The 20,658-nt window shown below is 37.1% G+C and overlaps 4 protein-coding genes across 6 annotated transcripts in view; 2 read left to right on the top strand and 2 right to left on the bottom strand.

The window, feature by feature from the left end:
• Positions 1-10,875, bottom strand: part of Mekk1 (mitogen-activated protein kinase kinase kinase 4) — a 58,695-nt gene extending 47,820 nt beyond the window's left edge. For all 3 annotated transcript variants that reach the window (XM_076119713.1, XM_076119714.1, XM_076119715.1), the window contains exon 1: positions 10,558-10,875. In XM_076119713.1, coding sequence (XP_075975828.1) covers positions 10,558-10,640 — 83 coding nt within the window. In that variant the 5' untranslated portion in view covers positions 10,641-10,875. The remainder of the gene's footprint in view (positions 1-10,557) is intronic.
• Positions 10,876-12,064: 1,189 nt separating this feature from the next.
• Positions 12,065-12,898, bottom strand: LOC142976766 (uncharacterized). Its single transcript, XM_076120319.1, has 2 exons — positions 12,830-12,898; positions 12,065-12,702 (listed from the first exon to the last, which is right to left on the bottom strand). Exon 2 carries the CDS (start codon positions 12,700-12,702, stop codon positions 12,097-12,099), a length of 606 nt encoding a protein of 201 aa, XP_075976434.1. The 5' UTR covers positions 12,830-12,898; the 3' UTR covers positions 12,065-12,096.
• Positions 12,899-13,587: 689 nt separating this feature from the next.
• Positions 13,588-14,787, top strand: LOC142976824 (uncharacterized). The gene is made up of 2 exons (XM_076120395.1): positions 13,588-13,672; positions 13,766-14,787. The coding sequence occupies exon 2, from the start codon at positions 13,771-13,773 to the stop codon at positions 14,785-14,787; it is 1,017 nt and encodes a 338-aa protein (XP_075976510.1). The 5' UTR covers positions 13,588-13,672; positions 13,766-13,770.
• A 3,702-nt stretch (positions 14,788-18,489) lies between these two features.
• Positions 18,490-20,644, top strand: LOC142976736 (uncharacterized). Its single transcript, XM_076120265.1, has 2 exons — positions 18,490-18,582; positions 18,708-20,644. Exon 2 carries the CDS (start codon positions 18,712-18,714, stop codon positions 19,801-19,803), a length of 1,092 nt encoding a protein of 363 aa, XP_075976380.1. The 5' UTR covers positions 18,490-18,582; positions 18,708-18,711; the 3' UTR covers positions 19,804-20,644.
• The last annotated feature ends 14 nt before the right edge of the window (positions 20,645-20,658 follow it).

Below are 20,658 nucleotides of genomic sequence, written 5' to 3'. Positions count from 1 at the left end.
TTTGAACTGAGCTGTCTCTGAGTTTCGGTGGGCATGTTAAAATGCGGTTTTAATGTTTTCAATTGAAATTACAGTCACAAAGCCTTTCAAAGGTTAGTTTGAACAACTTTGTCACTAGGTTGACCTCTAACCGTACAATACAATAAACGATTCTGTCGGAATATACGAGTATACCTCGGCATGGGTAAAGACTCCTCGACGTTTCTAAGCATGCATGTAGGGATGCCAAAAGATTTTTTCCCTTGCCGCTACCGATAAGGGGCGGTTTTGCTTGAACCAAATCCATTATAAACTGTATCACTAACTCCATAAGGAAAACTAACACGAAATATAAATAAAAGATAATATAGATAAGTGAGATTTGTGGATTATCGGTTACAATGAATAGGTATATCTTCAGATAGGAATGGTCTGTGACAGTTTGAATACACAACATCTGATTTCGAAGAAATGAGAGTATTTAACTAGATAGGTACTAGGTAGTAAACTTCTTTCTGGAAAGAAATGTGCGCCAGTGATGCAGAACGGCGGGAAAAAACAGGGAGGACTTTCTCCTGTTATAGTAGTGAGAAAAAAATATGACCACGATAAATAAATATTTAAGCAACCTTATTACGGGTTTTCATTTTCTATTCGACGAAAGGTTAAAATTCTTAAAAACAGGATTGTAATATGCTTGGAACTTAAAGCGAGCATTTCCCAAAAAATATATTTTCTTCTTTCATTGTACTAAATCTTCAGTACCGCATCAGGAAGTTGCACTTCACTTCTACATAAATACTTAAATGTCTATCTCCGTGCTTTAGAGGTCAGGTGCAAAGAATCTGTGCATATTATTAGTAATTCCGTCAATAAGTACATCTAATTTACACAGATTTAGCGGATGACCTTTCTGAAGTAGAGTACAGGTCAATCTGAATGTACGCCTGACGTAAACTGTGGGCGTCGTTCAGTTCTGTTTTATATCTGACTGCATTACACCTATGAACATGTGTTTATTTGGTGGAGGATCTGCTATTTGCATGTAGAAATTTCAAACAACTTCGACCTTGTCTAAAGGGAAATGATTTCAACTGTATTCTTTAAACGCAAGTTGGTTGATTATGCTGATACTCAGCATTCTCGACTATAATCCCAAACTTTCAGAAACACTTTTAAGTGTCAAATAATGAAATAGTATGAAGTGGGTACCATTTTTTACGTGGCTAATGTATTAAGCATGCAACTGCACCCTGGGTGGAGTGCAGGGTTATGTAGGACTCTCCCACCAGAAGGGCGGACATACTTAAACGTGTTCTCACGATCGCTTTACGATGTGTGGCGGGATATGCTGGAGCATGATTAGGTAGCTACCTACCCCTATTTTCTGAAACCTTCGCGCAATATTCGAAATTATGGGTAGAATAAGACAACCCCCGTTACGGGAATCCACTAACCCTTCGATAAAAAAAACTTAATTAGTCCTTCTGTAAGTTCTAACAGTATCATTTAAAGGTCAACAATAGCAGATTAATAGCCACAACATAGATTCACATTACGTAACAATTCTGCGGCAATACAGTGGTATTAGTCAACGAGCCGTTGTCATGGTCATTAGTCATAGTAAACAATCAACATTCGTAATGATATCAGTTGCATCGAACTTACAATGTCAATGTCGACCTATGAACCTTATTAAACCCTTTATTCTGCACGTAAAGAGTTTACAAACTCTACACATTAGTATTTAGCCGCGACAGAAGTGTCAAATTAGGACTTAAACATAGGCTAGCTTTTACCCGCGACTTCGTCTGAATGTTTTTAGATTTATAACAGAATTTTCATACAAACTTTTACACCCTATTTTATCCCCTTGGGGGTAGAATTGATCAAAATCCTTTCATAGCGGATGTTTTCGTCATAACATCTATCTGCATGCCAAATTTCAGTCCGATCCGACCAGTGGTTTGGGTTGCGCGTAGATAGATACAGTACAGTCAGTCAGTCAGTCACCTTTGTGCTATTATATTAAGATTTAGAGTTAGGCATGTAGGGTAATAAACTTAGCTCTACATGAGATCTGATTAATTTTGACAGTGCGAGCTACATAATGTATATGCTCTGGGCTTGGCAATATTTTAAACGAAAATGTTTTTTTGTAGGATTACAATTTAAACGAAGATCTATGTAATTGAGGCACCGTGCAATCATCAAATTTGGTCAATGATGATTCGATTTGGCTAAGTTTTGCTGACTCATGTTTCATCGGAGCTTCATTGATTGTGTGTTTGTTTTTATGGCATAGTAACAACCGATTCGATCGTTAGATAACTAACATATAGTACTATTGACGTAGATTCAATTTTTTACTGAATTAAAAACGAAGGCTTACTGTTGAATTGAAAACGAGTGCTTATTTTCGTGTCATATTCGGTTCGGCATTAATCTGCCTAGCCGGCTAAACCGATGTGTAGATGAACCCGATCGGCACATGACGAACAAGTGAGTCGAGTCGGTTTTGTTGTTCGATATTGCCGAACCGAACATGCCGTACCAAATATGTGTATAACAAGCCTTATGGTCGAGGAAACCGAATTGACGTTTCTCTACTTGTACATAACGGATTAAACGTTATATATTTCATCATAAGTAAATATTGTTGATAAGAAGGCGATCTTTATATCCGTCAGTTGCTTATCCCACTTCCGTCACGTGGGTATCTTATACAAATGATAAATTGCTTGTTCAAATAGCACAAGGAAGTAACAGTACTTAGTTGATTAGAAGAAGTGCCTCGATACATATTTAACGAACTAGTTCCTATACAAACGCTGTTCGGTAAGTTAAACTATCTTTGATGATTTGATAACTGTGTCGTAAACGTTATCGTATTTCTAAAGGTCAAGTTTAGTGACTTATAGAGACCAATTAAAAATGAGATAGCTATAAAGACGCTATGTAACAGACGTTTGTCATCTTTTACTGGCAAGGCTTTTAAAATAAGCATCTAAAGCGAAATACGGTACATATATGATGATGATGATAAGGATCTATCCGACCGTTTTCGGCAACGGCTTCGACTATTATCATACTAGCACTGATATATCCCAATGGTGGCTTATGTAGCCAATCGGGATGTTTTACTTCTAATTACTTAGGTAGGTAGTGTGTCGCTCGAAGTAGGGCCTGCATCCTAGGCGGGCCGTCACCGGCTGGGACGCGGAGTATCCGATTGTACCGCGTCCTGGCCACGTTATGGTGACCGTGGAAGGAACACCGTCAGGTTTTTAGTCGGTATGCCCAAGTTAGCCGGAACGTCTAGCCGACGGGAGAGCCCGACAGACCCCCGCTTTCCTCCCTGGGGCGGGACATGCAGTAATGCAAGGTAGGTAGTGCGTCAGTCAGATTGTTTAATAATATTCAACATTTTTTTTATCAAAGAACTATAAAAAGTGCCTTACTCAAAAAGCATTAAGGTTATAGAGTGGGGGCTAATGACGTAAAAATACGTGTTTATTTTTATCAATCTATCAGGCGGACAAAAAAATAAAAATGTTATAATCCCTATTAGATTGTACAGTCAGCTCCAAAAGTCTAATTTTCTGAGTGAAAATAAAATCATAATATTATAATGCAACGGGTCTTATACGCGATTGAAAATTTAAAGGTTAGGATACCTTATTTGCTGCCCGACGTTTCGATCGCATTACAACGACCGTGGTCACGAGCTGACTGATGTAAATAAAATCATACAAAACACGACAAAGTCATTCATTCTTACGTGTATTTATAATGAGATAGGCTATTTTAAGAACATCACATCTACGCAGCTTGGACGTAAACACTCTTACCTGACAACTGAAAGATATAGGAATCTGTAACTCTATCTTATTCGATATAGAGATTACGACTGTATTGGGTATTCATTCAATATCGGATAGAATGATGGAACATATTTGTATGGCCTTGGCACCGGCCAATAAGATTTCAATGAAAATATATGTGTATCTTAGTATTATGTGTACAAGCCACGATAGTTTAAAATCGTGAAAAGAAAGACTTTTTTGTCGTATTTCCCACCAGAATTTTAAAACCCTACCCACCAGGTATTTGATTTTTTGCGTAAATAATATAAATGACAAGTAGGTATAACTAATGTTGACTAGTAAGAACTAGGTACACCTAGTTTTAACTGATAATATTATATTCTGAACAGTTAGCAAAGGCATTTGCAAAAACCTAGTTTTAATTAAGGAAAGCGCGTTCTATCTAAAAACGGTTTCAACAGTAATATACAATTAATGAGAGATACAACTTAAACCTTTTTTAATGGTGATTCTGATCATAGAAAGGAAGAGGCACACTAATTCATTTTCTTCTGTCATGAAAAGTATAGGTAGGAAACTATAGGCATGTCAACTTTTAATAAGGAAATAAACACTTCTATAACAACACAAAAAATAATGTGACCAAAACAAACAGTAATGACGTCATAGTACGCAACACGCGGCCTGAATATAAAGACGGCAACATACTTTACATTCCACGCAAGTACTACTTAACCGTACGATAAAATGCATTAAGCCGATGTGTGGTGTAAATTGTCAACTACAAAGCACTGTTATACTAAATACACATTCCGAAGGGCAACGCGTGGATTACTTATTAGATCAGATTGAAGCGACTACTACAAATCAAAATCAAATCATTTATTAATTTAGATCAAATGTTGACTCTTATAGTCTTATGGTAATCGTTACAATTACTGAATCTACCACTAGCTCGGAAAAGGGGTAGAGCTTTAGGAGCTAGCAAGAAACTCACGGTCACGGTGGATTGAGGGCCTAACCCGCCCTCAATGTGGAAAGCCTTTCCTTGCACAGAGACAGTACTGGTACAAATCTATGTAGGTACATAAATAGTGCCTTTTACATTTAACAGCTGCTCATAAGTATTCCCTAAGTACCCAGTAAAAGCCTGTCCACAGCCAAGTAATTATCGACCTTTTAGCTATAAATCTCTCCACGTCTACACCATTAACGGTTCAGTAATATACTGAGTGCTACATAGCCACTTACAGGCAGACTAAATAAATAACAAATCTATCGCCTATCCGAAGTGTTTAAATAAATACCGTTAGTAGATAGACGTGGGTTACTCATTTGTGATCATTTATCACTCGATAGACAGCATAATAATATAGGCAGTAGATCTTCAAAATATTCAACATTTTTGCAACTTCACTTGCCTGGAATAAATTCTTGATATGCCAAATATACCTACGTATTAAAATTCTACGCACTTACTTTAATTTCATCTTCCCACCTAAGTACCTTTCATCCCTACATGCGTGTCAGAGTATCAAAAATCCTCCATTTAACCCTTCTGAAGTTTATAGGCAGCATAGGCCCGTTTCAATTATTTATTTGTGACAAATCAGTTTATCCTGCACCGAAACCTCAGGCATTCCATGGTAAAATATGTGTTGATGCCAATTCCCGTAATAATGTTGCATACAACTGAACAGAAAATAAAGGGACGTATGGAAATATATAACAATTTCAGTTAGAATTAAATAGTGTGTCAACGAATTATTAACACGAGAAAATACCAGAACAAAAATCTGGATCAATCTGTCGTCAAAACAAAAGAAACACAAAACAAGCCGATTACAAACTGGACCACAGGCTGTAATGAATTGCTAATGCGATCCGAGATTCGCTGCTAGAGAAAAACTGCCTTTTACAGCACCTATTCCACTATCCTCCCCCTAACTGAACAGGCAGACTGTAGAGAGCAGTACGAGGTATCCTAGTAGACACATTCAGGTTTGGGACGATATAGATTGTACAGTATAAACGATCAAGGGTGTTTATCAAACTCGGCAAGGAAGTTCCATAAATGGGTGTCTGCATAATAGTATTTGCGCTGAGCGTCTTCGTACTTCCGAGAAAATTTGGTCCTTTTTATTGTCAATTACAATAACTGTCGTTAAGCCATGCCAAAGACCTTTGGGTTGAACAACTTTGATACAAGGTTGACCACTACCATGAATCAATAATACAAAAATTTAGCGCATCCAGCCATTTTAACAAATATACAACTGATAAAACCAACAGTAGAGAACTGCAGGTAGAGAATATTAATAGATGCCGTCTGCGTCATTAACACAATCGATATTGTTTGGACTGGTGTGCGGCCGTCATTACCTATGCTAACTAATTATTTAGACGTCCGTATACGTACTTAGATATATTAATGTTTAATCACGATATTTATTTCTGGATCCAGGAAGATTGACGATGATCGATCGCGCCGGTTTGAGCAGAAAGTTGTGTGATGAAGAGTATGCAAGACATTTCTATTACTTTTGTAGCTAATCACTTTTGCCATGCACTCGACACTGGACAGTCCCTGTCCCAAATTACGGAGATAAGGATATCAACCCGCTTTAGACCAAACGAAGAGTAAGGCAACGTTACACAAATTCCTAGACACCGAGCTTCATCGCGGTTTCAAAGCGGTTCAGTTTCGTTCTTTGTCTTCGGGACCTATAATAGTCTCAGAGTTCCCTACTCAAGGCCCTAACTTGCTGAGCTATTTAACCATATGTTGGTGGAGTCACCCTTATTATTTTTCTCTGCCACTTCACTCTGTACTTAACATGGTCTTTAGAAACCTCACAAATTCTATATCTTTCTGCGCTACTATTTCCCATCTTATATCATTTTCAGATCCTAATCTGCATACACTAATCAGAACTCTTTACGTCACGTGTACATGAGACACACTAGATAAATTCTCAAAGGTCACATCGGATTTCCCAATCAATGGACCGTATGCACGACATGAGGAAAACAATTGACAGTCGGCAGTGTTGGCACGTCCTAAACGTTATTGTAATTCGTCAGGATACTTTTTATATTGGTACCTACTAGGTATAGTGTGTTTGACGGAAGTCTTTGTGGGTCTTCCCCGACGTATTGTGGTTTCTCGTATTAAGTAACGGCTTTGATTGGTTCTAGATTAAAGGGTGAACGGTTAAACTAAAAGGGTGACCGCTACGGGTGTTGTCTTCCAACAATGTTTACGGTGTTAGAACTTTCACCTTGCATTCCTACATCCAGTGGTTATAGTGAACACTTTGACTCTACTAGCTAGCGAGGGTTAAGGGTTCAATTCCTACACTGATTGTATCTAGGTAACTACCTAGATACCTAGTTCGTTTACAACAAATAACTACTTGCAAACTCGCTCCATTACCACAAGCTCCATTAACACAAGGTTAATTAGGGCCAGGCCACAACAATGCGTTGAGACAACTCACCGTAAAAATGACGTCGTAGATTTTGACGGTGCATCGTCGCAACTCAGTATTGCGGCCTGCCCCTTATTCTTACTGAAAGAGCACTAGTATCAAAATACTTCATCTTACCTAAACACAATTCATTGACACGAATATCCACCTCAAAATCACAATCAAAACATTTCCCCTTATCACAGTCACCGGCTTAACAACGGCCAAAAGCATTACACTACACGTGCCTTCAGATTAACTGCTAAAGGAAAAAATAATCATCCATTATCCCTCCATAATACATACATATACAGATAAACTGCCCATGTAATTGCTTATCTATCTAAATAGTGATACCGTGATCATAACGGTTCATTCATTCATCAGTACAGTCAACAATCATGCCAACGGACAGGAAATATTATTGATTGAGGTATTGAATGGTTAATTAATGAATAATGTTGAATAATATTACATCAGGGAAACTGAACAACTATTCTTTAATAAAGTACCTACAATTTTGAATTACATAGCTCAGAATAACTTTATAAATTAATAGTGTTGATTTATTAACAACTTTGCTATGAACTTAAATGCACAAGTTTGTAAGAATTTCATCAGCCGTACATATTTTCTAACGCCGTTTGCTGACTCTTCTTCTTCTTCCAGTTTAACCCCCCTCGCTAAGACTGGTTGTCAGACTTTCACGCTTCTGACTAATAAGGACTGTCAAAGATTTTTTAAGTTAGGTGTCACTTCCGCAACACGGTAGAACTATGTATTTATAATACGGTCACCCATTCATTAGTCAAACTCGGCAAACGTAGCTTAACCTGAGAGATGGAACGGTTGTTGTTACTAAGCCACGAGCTCCTCCAGATAAGGGCACAATATATTCAGTAACTATGAAAATTAAATCATAATGATGCAATGACAAAGAGACAAATATTTTAATTGAGCATTGTTACTAGTTAAAGATATTAATAATGACTAATTCATAATGACTAATGCAATCATTTATAATATGTTTCTAAGTCAAAATCATTAGAATATTGTAACAAATGAACTAACTATGCTTTGAATACTGAACTTTACTTTGGTCAATGGAGCTGACTATGATTATCCATAAATAGCTACATGATACATACTTCCATACACACTTAAAATTATGTTCTTTTACCATAGCGATGAAAGAGACCAAAGAACTCCACTTGCTACGAACTTTTTAAACTGTCCTCGCTTCACATCCATATATTGTGTATTTGTTACATACAGAACTGCTGGTTACAAATACTACTTACTTGATGTTTCTCAACTATCCATTATTTGAAAAATTGCTCTAACATGAATCTTAAATTACTGTATACTGTACAGTTAGTACAATTGAAACGGCAAGAATAAACACATAATGAAGTAGCAAAATTATACAGCTAAGATATTACTTAGGTTTTTTTAAGTAATAGTGATTTGCATTGACAAAGTTAATCAAACAAATCAAAGTCCATGTTTGATGTGCAAAACTACTTAGTCATAATGTTGTCGGGCAAAATAGTTGACTTAAATATTTTTTTACAAACTCAGAACTTTATTAGCAGACCAGTATCATCTTGGAAAAATGAGTTAAAACCTTGGTAGGTTAGAAACCTGTTTGACATAATGGGAGCTAGCCAATTGGGAGATCCATCTTGTAGTTAGTGATGTAGCCATTTCCGTGGCACGTCACAACGAAAAGGTGTTTTCTTGGGTTACCTTTTTAGTCATTTTATGTTACTTCTAAGAGTGATAAACCGCATTAACTGACCAAAGCTAACCTATAATTTGTCAGAACTGGTATTTTTATGAATAAATGGGGCTTGGAATTAAATGAACACACATGTAAGCTATTGTTTGTTGCTTGCAGTTATTTATAAAATTAACATTAAAATTTAGACTATCTTTAAATATTTTAAATGTTATTAATGACCTTCAACCCTCATTAAATCTAAGTCCAAAGGTGACTTGACACTTACATAAGTATTATGTTAAAATAATAGTACTTACTTATGTTAGTATTTTTGTAAAATTTTATAAAGTAAAAAATATAACTCACAGAAACATATCCGCATAAATTATTCATTGGCGAATAAATCCAGTTCACAACACGCACACGGTTTGTTTGTTTATCCATTTAACAGTACATTAGCGTGAATCAGACGGCAAAGTAATAGCCTGATAACATTGATAGGCACATCCTGATAACTTAATCTACGGTTTAACAGCCATCTATATGAGTGAAATGTACTTGAATGTTGATTGTATTATATATATTTATGGGTTTATAATTTATTGTTAATGCATAAAACCTTATTTAATGACGATAGGATGCTGACCGGACCTTGAAAGTGGTGACAAAATAATTTAGGTATGATCGATTTTATGCAGTTAATCAACATATTTCATACCAAGATAGTAATCAATTAGGTGCTGACTCGGGTGGTGTAGTATAAAATGTGCAAGGCAATAAGGACTTTAAAGCTTATGGAGAGCTCTCAAAGAGGGTGGGTACCTCATGTTTCTCAGTTGATACACAGATCTGATAACACATTGGCACGTGATATCCTGATGACTTTACAAACCATCTCATGGTTAGTCTTCGCTGCATAGACTCAGTGGTGAATAGAAATAATAACCAGATTTGTGCTTGTATTCCGTTGAGGTTATGTTTAATGACTTGGTGGTAATCAATGACATTCAAATTTGAATTAACAATGCTGGGAGTTCCACTATGTAAAAAGATGCAATATAAAAAGTATGAAGGTAGCTACCTAGCTAGCTATGTAGGTCTGTACTTATTTCTGCAAACTAGGTGTCTTACTTACCAAAATATTTTTTGTAAAAACTTTTGCTTTCCAAACTTGATTTAAAAACTGGTTTTTAGGCTATAGAAATTGTTTGGTTGTGGTAATGCCTGTTTTGAAAGTTTTATTAGTCTAACAATAGAGTGAATCATACCACACATTTGATAGTAAATATACAATACTTTGTTCATATCTGTGATGTAATTTGCAAGTTAATTGTGTTTTAATTATAGGTAACGTATTACAGCGAAATTTAATACTGTAAGTATGTTCTACGCACCTTCAACGTCAAGTTTAATGTTTAATAAACCGTATAAAACCAACAAAATCATTATCAGAGCAAAAGATCTAAGTAAACATGTCAATCAGAAAACTTTTCAGGCGCCAAAATGGTTGCGATATTCGTCGCAATTTCTACGACATGATAATTAAATTAACACTCACAAATCATCGTCGGAACTCGCCGAACTATAGTTTATCGGGAAACCGACGCTTTTCTTCCAATCTCTGTCCCCAAATCCATCCATTTTCGAAAACACGAAAACTTTTTTTTTCTTCCTTTAGAGATCCGCACTTCACTAGCACATAGTTTTCTTTTTTGCACTTTGTATTTCACTTTAATCACCCACTGAATTAGCACAGCACTGCTTAGAGATATACTCTACACTAAAGGGCATCTTCAAGAGTAATTCATGAAAATAACAACCGGTAGTCCATTAAAATATTCAAATAGGACGTGCACCCACGTCTCCTCACGCGACTGACAAATCGAGAATGTCAAGTTGTCAAATCTGTAACGTCAGTAAATTTCGTTTCACGCACTGTTTCTCGCAATAGATAATATTACAAACAGTCTGATAAGAATTTAAATACATACGTAATAGGAAGATAACTAATGTTATTTATCTATAGCGTTTATATTCAATGAAAATTTGCTATGTAACGGAAATCACACGAGTCTCTTTATTTTATTTGATATACATATGCAGTTGTTTTAATAAGCAGTCGCTTATACTTTTATATATATTATTTTAACAATGTTGTGATTCTTTTCTTTTTGTAAGTTTAAACTTGGCTGATAACACTATAACGAAGGTACTTTTCATGTAACTCAAAATATGTATGTAGGTACGTGAAACAAAATTATTGTGTGTGCAATTTGTTTGTAGGTCAATTGATAATATTATTTACGGGCTACAATTTATTATTTTATAATTGTCATCCGTTCACCATATTTAGGTAAATAAATTATTTGAACATTTTTTTACTTTAATATTGCAAAATCACTATACGCGCCTGATAGAAAAATGTTTACTCTATTTAGCGTTTTGATCATCAAAAAGCGTTAGGCATAAATAAAACACAATTTGAAAAAAACATATTTTATTAAAAACAAAGACTTTAAATGTTATAGATAAGCATAAATTAGGCAGAGAAGAACATCGGCCAAATATAACCAGGCTTGTCGCTCTTGTACCCAGGAACCCAGGGCCAGTATGGCCTGGGATGTGAGTCTACAGGCTCGTTATCAACGTCACACCTGTCGCACACCCTTACTACGCGCGCAGACGACACTATCATGATTGGCAGCATCAAGAATTTCAGCCAGTGCATCTTCAATAACTATCTCGATGCAATGAGAAAAAGGCTTACGCTAGATTTTGACTCTGTGACAGATTCGCTATGTAAGTAGTTAATGGTTAAAAGGAAAAATAGTTGTCCATTTACAAAAGTCTTATTAAAGGGTTTAGACCACGTAATAGTCAGCAAATCTCTATTTTAGCTGGTCGTTTCTCGATTGTTTCAGACAAACTGAACGACTCAAAATCAAGTTGTCGTTTAAATATCCATTTGTTCATTACGCCTTGTAACTTTATATAATTTGATAAAACGGGGCTATGAAATAAAACAATGACAACAATTCAGATAAAAAACGAATAGGTAGCATTTATTACTATACAAAATGTACAAAAACTGTAAACATTAGTGAGACCGGTGGCTCTTACGAGAAACATCACTGGCTTCTCCACTCCTACCCTGAGTCATTTCCAGCCAGTCTTTCGCTTTATCCCTCTTGATCTTCTTCTCATAAACCACATAGCCTTCCTTCGTGACATAAGAAACTACAGGAGTCAGAACCTGTCTCCTTGCCTTAGGGTTTGTAGGTGTCCTCAAGTCATTCTTGGTTTTGAACTCAAAGTCACTATCGGAGTCACATGAATCCTCGCTAGATCCACTGAACCTTACTCTGGGGCGTTTATGACTTCGCTTCTTCGACCGACGTTTCTTATGTCTTTTGTTGTCCATTCTTTTTGTGTGATGCGGCATCACGACCATGGGCAGTCTTCCCCCGTTCATTGGTAGAGACATCGGTTGGCCCATTGGCATAGGTGGCTGCATACCTGGTAGATGCGGCATGTTCGGCATCATCGGGTGGCTCATAACTGGTGGCATGGCTCCAGGCATTGCCATTTGCATGATGGGGTTTTGAGCCATGGGGAACATGGAAGGTGGCATCTGCGGCATGAACTGTGCTGTTACTGTCGCAAAGAGAGTCAGGATCACCTGACATACGATTAGAACAGGCATCTGAAATACAAGAGTAGTTTGTTTAGTTATACTGCTCCGTAGAAAAACACATTCGTTTAAAATATAGGCTATTGTTGTTCTTCATTACTCTTCTTTTTTAAGTGTTTAACTATAACATATTACATACCTTGCTTTCAAAATTTTTTACGTCATAATGAAATGGTTTCTAGTGAGGAATATGGCTGTCGATTGTGGAGGAAACCAGTTTTTTACCCAATAAATACTAGCGTAATGTTACCGCACAATGGCCGTTGGGGAGGAGGTGAAACAGCATTTCAGGGGCTACGACAATACATAACATAGTTCTTTGACTTGGCTAAAGACAATTATGTAATTTTGAAAAAATATCAATAGAAAATATTTGTCGTCCACAATGTTCCTTGAGAACGAATACTTGGAAGAGGCTTAGAATACCATTTATCCTATCACACTCGAGAAAGTAACTAACTATTTAACAGCATCCTCTGCATTTGCTCATCACCAATCGTAATTTTTGATGGTTTCTTCATATTAGATGAAAGATTAATAAAGAAATAATATGCAAGATGAGACCTTATTTTCGATATTTTCTTTCACTTGGCATGCGAGGTGAGGACAATGCTTTTTTCAACATTGGCTTTAACAAGTACATGTAGGTACAAGAAAAGCCTAAGCTTTTTGACTCTCAAAAACACGACTAAGAATCTATAACAAAGACTTTCTGCCTTCATAATGATAAAGATCTAGAACTAACCAAGTGTCAGTACGGAAAACAACGAAAAGTTGGATAACTCCAAAACAAGTAAAAAATAGAAGCCTATACGTAACCCATTTGCTATTGTTGATGCATTACATAAGGTAATTCTTACTGCTCTATTGTTTCAGCCAACACCTGTTTGTGAAGTAGTTACAAAAGGCTCAGCACGGAAATGCTTGTGCCATTCAACTCCTGAAAGAGGAGGTTAAGGCACCATCTCATGGAAAGAAAAAGGTATGCAAAATATACACTAAAAACGTTTGCAATATATGATAAATAATTAAATTAATTAAATAATTATTTTACAACTTTTACGTGTTTTTTCAGGTAAAATGGCAAGAAAGCTCCGCATCTATCTAGTCCTCATCAAAATATCACTTACATTGGCTAAGAATGACGAAGTAGGACTTCCACCATGTCCGAGACACCTCCAGTTTTTCCCACAAGAGCTACCGATGCATTGCAGAATGCCGAGGAACGCTGACAGCGATTATCTAACTCCACCACCATATCCTTACTACCAGAGTCCTCCACCAGAAGACATGCCGCCTCCAATGCCAATGCCACCTTTTCCTGGAATGCCAGGTTTCCCTATGCCAGGTGGTATGCCCCCTATGCCACCAGGCATGGGACCTCCCGGCATGGGGCCTCCTGGAATGAGTCCTATGGGTCCTCATAATGGCGGACCTCCTGGACCTCCGGGAATGCCAGGCATGCCTGGACCAATGCCCATGCCGATGCCGATACCTGTAGTGGGCGGGCCTCCACATAAACTACCAGTAATCGTAATGCCTTTCTATTCTCCTGACCGATCTCGCAGCAGACCTCCACGGCCTCCTCGAAGGAAGAAGCCACATCCACATTATCATCACGATTACCCAGAGGAGTCTACGGAATCTGATGATGAATCAGACACAGAAGGTGACGGGTGGTGGAAGGGACACAAACGTCGCCACAAGAAGTATGGCATCAGCAGACGTTTCAATAGAGACCAAGCTATCAGGAAGAAGAAAAAGAAAGCTGACTTACTTACTCCAGTACTCCAATATGTGACAAAAGATGGGTATGTTATCTTTGAAAAGAAGATCACTAAGAGTGAAGCGAAAGATTGGCTAGGACCTAAAGAAGAAACTAAGGCAAATGAGGCTATAAACGTCGATCGGGATTTTGAAGTTATGGATTTACCGACGCCCGGTTCACATCTACCTCCCGAGGGTGAAGGAGAAGATAGTCTTAAGGCATCGAGAGAAAAGAAAGATAAGAGTGTAGAAATAAATGAAACAAGTGAATCACCAAGAACAGAAAAACCTCATAAGAGACTTCGACGCAGAAAAAATCCAAAATTGTAGTGTTATCCTTTCGTATTTTGTATTTTTGTATTATGGAAATAAAATGTGATTATTGTTATTTAATCAGAAGTTTATTTGTGGTCATAGTTCCTTAGCCCAAAAAAACTTTCTCTTACTTATCTAGATCGCAGGTGTGTCTGTAATATACAAACGCACCCAAAAAGAATATGACTGCTAAAGGATTTAGGGGATGAACATTAGTAAACAGATTGTGAAAATAATTTTATGAAAATATGTGATTGAGATTTATGAGATGTGAAAATAATATCTTTACAGAAATAAGCAAATTAATAGAGCGTTTTATGTTTCAAAATATTCTAAATCAAGTATGTCTAATGCCTTGGGTACTTATAATCGAAAAAGGCCGAGAAAATGTTGATGATTACGGGAAAATTGTGGGATATAGAGACTGATGAAATACTTTCTAGGACTTCTACCTTACAGTGAGGCACAATGAGATGGTTAGTTAAAAGTTATAATAAACTTGTAACTAATTATAATTATTTTTGTCAAAGTAAGTGCAGATAAGCCTCTCTTTGGCTAACAGTAAGATTAACAAATAATAAACCGAAATATCTTTATACACGCTTTCACTATAAATTCTTTTAAAGAGCCTGTAGGTACTGTATTTTATTTTTATGTTATTTGGAGCCTTCGAAAATTTTACTTATAGACATATATTTACTCGGTTGTCTCAAAATATTATTTTTATTTATTTTAGATTCTAGTTCATAATAAGATTTTTATGTGGGCTGAAGTTTATGTAAAGCATTTAAGCCTTAAATACTTGTAAGCTTATTATTTTCGTTTATCTTCGGTTTCGATTATCGATTGCCAGCTTACTATTGACCTAGTGTTTTCAGAGCACAGCTACTTATGATCAGATTGAAACAGAAGATATCCAACCCTATTCGTATAAACCTTGCTATCCATTCTAGATCGTATTATGCCTTAAATCTGTACGTTTTTCTGTTGAAAAACGTACAGATTTAAGGCATAATACGATCTCATTCACTCATCATTTAGAAGACCATTATAGAATTGGAACCAATATGATACCAATTTTAGAAAGCTTATTACAAAACTTAAGAGAAAAAGAGATTTTTCCGTCGCATAATAGTTGAATGTTTTTATCAATTATTGCATAAATGAAAATAACAGATAATTTTCCTTTTTTTAATAAATTCACATAGAAAAGTAAAAAAATAGAAAAACAATTGATCTATCTAGCTACATTGAACGACAGTGACAGGTTTGTGATCATCTTGTCCTCCGGGGGTCTGAACACGAGCTCCTTTCTGCCAGTTCCCAACTTTCGTAGCTCAGTGCCTTTCTTTAGCACTAACCTATTCTTGTCGTGTTTTGACCGACTTCTTCGGCTTTTCCTAGACTCTCCTTCATGACTTCTATGTTCAGTATCTGACATCACAGCTACCCTCGGTCTATCATTAGAATCGTTGCCAGCAATAACTTGCACTCTCTGCCGCGAACTATCTTCATCCATTAGATAATTAGCATCTTTCTTATCTAACCGTTGTCTCAATTTCACTTCTCCATCTTCGTTTAGATAAGCAAGTTCTGGAACGACGACGTTGTCACTGTGATCAATCTCTATGTATTGTCCCAAGCGTTTGAAAAAATTTGAACCATCATCTTCTTCCTCACTATAGTATTCCTCACTTCTGGAAGCCCGATGGCGTCTGCAGTCACGATTTTTATTATTACGTGAACGATGAGTGCCGCTTTTACGTGAAAAAGGTACGTAGGTGAGCTCTTGTGGAGCAAGGGGTAGAGGGCCAGGATGAGGCATAGGGAAGGCGGGACCTGGAAGAGGAATTGGCGCCGTCGGTGGTAGTGGCATGGGCACTTGATTGGGATCTCGACATCGGCACTTCTTGTGACACGGCGAGCAGTAAGAAAAGAACTGTGGAGTGCATGGGTTGCAGGAACACGGCGGACACGCGGGACACTTCGGATTTTTTCTATTTCTCCTGTCTTTGCAGAAGCTTGGCACCACGCCTTGGATGGCGAACTGTACTGGCTGAGATTGCATGGGCATTGGCATAGGAATTGGCATGGACATTGCCATGGGCATCGGCATAGGCATCGGCATGGGCATAGGCATGGGCATAGGCATCGGCATAGGAATAGCCACGCCGATGTTATCTTTGTAGGACCGCTCGGTGGTGGTGGTCCTTTTCGTGGTCGGCTTAGGAGTAGTAGTAGTAGTAGTTGTGGTGGAGCATTTTGTATTCTTGCTATCTGATCCTCGAAGAGCTATACTGATGGGCATCGGGACTGGGACGGGTACTGGCATGAGGTTGTGAGGGCCTGGCATCATCATGGGGTACATTGACATGGGATAAGGCATAGGGAACTGCGGATTTGCCACCGCCAACGTTACAAATATCACAATTGGCCATTTTTGTAACGCATCCTGGAACAAACAGAATTTTATGAAATACTAGCTGACCCGCGCAACTTCGCACATAGGAGAGAATGGGTCAAAATTTTACCCGTTTTTGTAACATTTTTCACTGGTACTCTGCTCCTATTAGTAGCAGCGTGATGATTTATAGCCTATAACCTTTCTCGATCGAATGAACTATCTAACACTGAAAGAATTTTCCGAATCGGACCAGTAGTTCCTGAGATTAGCGCGTTCAAACAAACAAACAAACAAAATTAGTATAGATTTTCTCAGATCTATGAGTGATAGATTGATGTGTAAAATAAACGTACGGTACTTGCAGCCTGAATTTAATACAAAATACCATTTTTGATTCAAGACAGATTAAACTAACAATGCTTTGGTAAAAACGATCACGGAAAAGACTAAAATTAGATCAAATTATCACTGTCTCTTTAGAATAAATCTACGGCTTTGTGACTTATAACAGTTTTAAAATATTTGTAACTTACTGGCACCATCCCTGCATCGATACATGTTCGATTGAATAGAAGCAGTGGCAGGTGGGCACTTATATACACATATACAATGTCTCACAATGGTGCATTGTGGAGAGAAAACTAACACAGCTCTCCTATGTCGTAACGAGTGAGGCACTGTTCTTTTTGTTTAGCTGTTTAATCCAGGCTGTTTGAGAATGTTTATGAAACCCAGAGTACGATGGCCAGGTTAGGCTGTAAAATAGATAGAATAACATGAATTTACAACACACCAATTGCTGTCCAACGTGGCAATGCTGTTAGCATTATGGGTATGTTACCGGTCGACGATGATGAGGAGACTACGACGCGTGACGCACTCGTCTTTGTAGGTATATATTGTAAATCTTTTTATTTAGAAATTATTATGTATGAAAATGATTTTCTTTTTAGGGACAACTAAGGATCCCTCGTTACTTGGATTCTGAAAGAAAAACTAGAAGTAAAACTAGCAAATTGTATGTATATTTATTCTTTGTCGCTTACATAACATGTTTACTGCACCGCATAACATCAAAAAACAAACCATGGACATTTTTGATATCTGCCCTGTTCTAAAGGACTATGCTTACGCCATAAGATAAGATCATAGCAGATCCTATTATACATGGTTACGTAAAGTAGGTTGAACTACGATAAGCCTTCATGAAGTAACATCAACAATGGAGCCATTATTTCAGAATAATGAACAATTACATTTTATATAACCATACGCACTTCTGAAGTGCAGTTTTTCAGTGTTTCGCTTATTCGCGTTATTGGAGTAGAAATGTTAAGAACTAACCGTTTTTAAGTTATTCTTTTAATAGTGTTAATAAATGTGACTTCATAAACTATTATTTACAGGTATTTTCATGAATAATATTCTTCTCCTTTAAGGAGCTAATGATAGAAAAGTTCAGGCCATTAATGATATAGTTCATATTATAATATTAATAATATTGTAATCGTAATTTTTCTTTAACTTTCAGAAAAATGGAAATCCTGCAAATAACAGTTCAACTAGCAATCATATCTCAAAGCCTCGCTTTTGATTTCGAAAGCATCATACAAACTCTCCCACCGGAGTTTCCTCAAGACTTCAAAAACAAAATACTGGACATTTACTCCAAACATCCTGAACACTTCGGAGGTGAAAAAGCTAAACCGAAACTGAAACAGCCTGAAGTAACCAAACCTAAAACACTAGTTATCAGAATACCGAAAGAATTTAGAAAAAGGGAAAAGATTATTGAAGACCTGGAACCAGTAACAGTAACTGTCAAATCTGCTTTCAGACCAGAAGTTAATACTATCCCGCTTCCACCACTAAACGGACAATCATCACTTCAAGTCAGTCTCAACTACACACCAAATCCAATTTTACCAATTAACTTGCAGCCAGCTCTTCAAACCAATCCGCACAACAATTTGGACCCTAATAAAGAATTTACATTTACTTACAAAGAAACACCAAACAATGCTCAAGTTATAGAAAAACCGCATTTAACACAGACTATAAGAAATGTAACCAAATCAGAAAACATAACTTATTCTCTGCCTTCTTCAATATTGATACTAAAAATACCTCCAATATCACTAATCACTAATAATGGTAGAAGACAAGAGCCAGCACAAGTTAAAATGAAACATTTGAGAGAAGATACTCCAGAAATTGAAACAGATGAACCTACTATAGCAACAACTACAGAACAAGAAATACAAACAACAGAAACTATGACCACAAAAGATATACCAACAACTTCTTCCACGGCTACACCATCGACATCTCCCTGTCCCGTTGCAAGACCAATGCCGCCGCCTATACCATACCCAATACCAATACCTATCTATCCTCAAATGCCGATAGTTATCCCAATGAGGACGTACTACGAGCCTGTGATCCATAATCACCCATCGCTTGACAAGATAAGGAAGTTGATAAAGAAGGATGAAGAAAGATGGGAGAAGTTCAAAAAGAAGAAACCGAAGCCAAGGTATTCTTCTAGCTCGTATGATGATAGTGAGTATACTGATTATGGTAGTTGGCAGTATTATGAGGATTTTATTCATATCAAAGGACATTAATACCGTGTAATGATCCTATACTGCAATGGAAATTTACGTCAAATACTTTTTTATTGTGAAAGGGTGATGTTCTCTGTGCTTTACCTGTGATGGACACTAGGTCGTGAGTTTGTAAGCTAGTTTTCGCGGAACAAATGTCAGTGTGGTCTTCTAAATTAAATGTCTGTTTTGTATCTGCTCTCTCTCTCTCTCCTTTAGGTAATCATTAAGGCAGTTGTCCCACCGCCAACGGTGAACGAGTAATGAGTAGAGCTAGAATGAGCTAGCATTGGAAACGAGTTGGCGATCCAGGGTGAGCGTGTGCGTAGTTGCGATAGTTCTGTAACTCTGCTACAAGCGAGTGCGTGAGCGAGGCGAGCGATTACTCGCATCATCATCACACTGTCATCATCGTAGAGAGATGATCGCTATAGTCAGCGATCAACTGTTTGTATATGTGTCTCTTTTGTTTACATGAAATGCATATCTATTGTACGTTTCTTGAACGAGAAAATAGCCGATAGTTTGTAGTTTTCTCGTCGGCGGTGGGACAAGTGCCTAAGATATATTCTAATTTTTGTAAGTGATAAGAGTTTGTTGCGCCTTAAATTCATATTTGTTATTAGTTGACTACTGTTGATTTCAAATCTAATTGCTTATGTGTTGACCCTTGAAAGCCCAGAAAATAATATTTTCGCGTTATCTATCAAACAGTATCCTGACCTAAAATTAGTTTTCCTTATTAATGGCATTGTTATTGATCGTGTAATGAACGTACGTCAAAGATTTTAATGATGCGATTATTACAACGCACATTATTTTTAGTACCTGCTTGAGTTATTTTTAATAAAGCTTTTGTTATTGTTAGTACCGAAA

Source organism: Anticarsia gemmatalis, chromosome 11, assembly GCF_050436995.1.
Source record: "Anticarsia gemmatalis isolate Benzon Research Colony breed Stoneville strain chromosome 11, ilAntGemm2 primary, whole genome shotgun sequence".
Classification (NCBI taxonomy): domain Eukaryota; kingdom Metazoa; phylum Arthropoda; class Insecta; order Lepidoptera; family Erebidae; genus Anticarsia; species Anticarsia gemmatalis.
This window is presented reverse-complemented; position numbering and strand designations above follow the sequence as displayed.

What these genes read in the sequence shown, in the direction of transcription:
- LOC142976766 (XM_076120319.1), bottom strand. Translation starts at nt 12,702, where the DNA reads ATGCCTGTTCTAATCGTATGTCAGGTGATCCTGACTCTCTTTGCGACA.
- LOC142976736 (XM_076120265.1), top strand. Translation starts at nt 18,712, where the DNA reads ATGGAAATCCTGCAAATAACAGTTCAACTAGCAATCATATCTCAAAGC.
- LOC142976824 (XM_076120395.1), top strand. Translation starts at nt 13,771, where the DNA reads ATGGCAAGAAAGCTCCGCATCTATCTAGTCCTCATCAAAATATCACTT.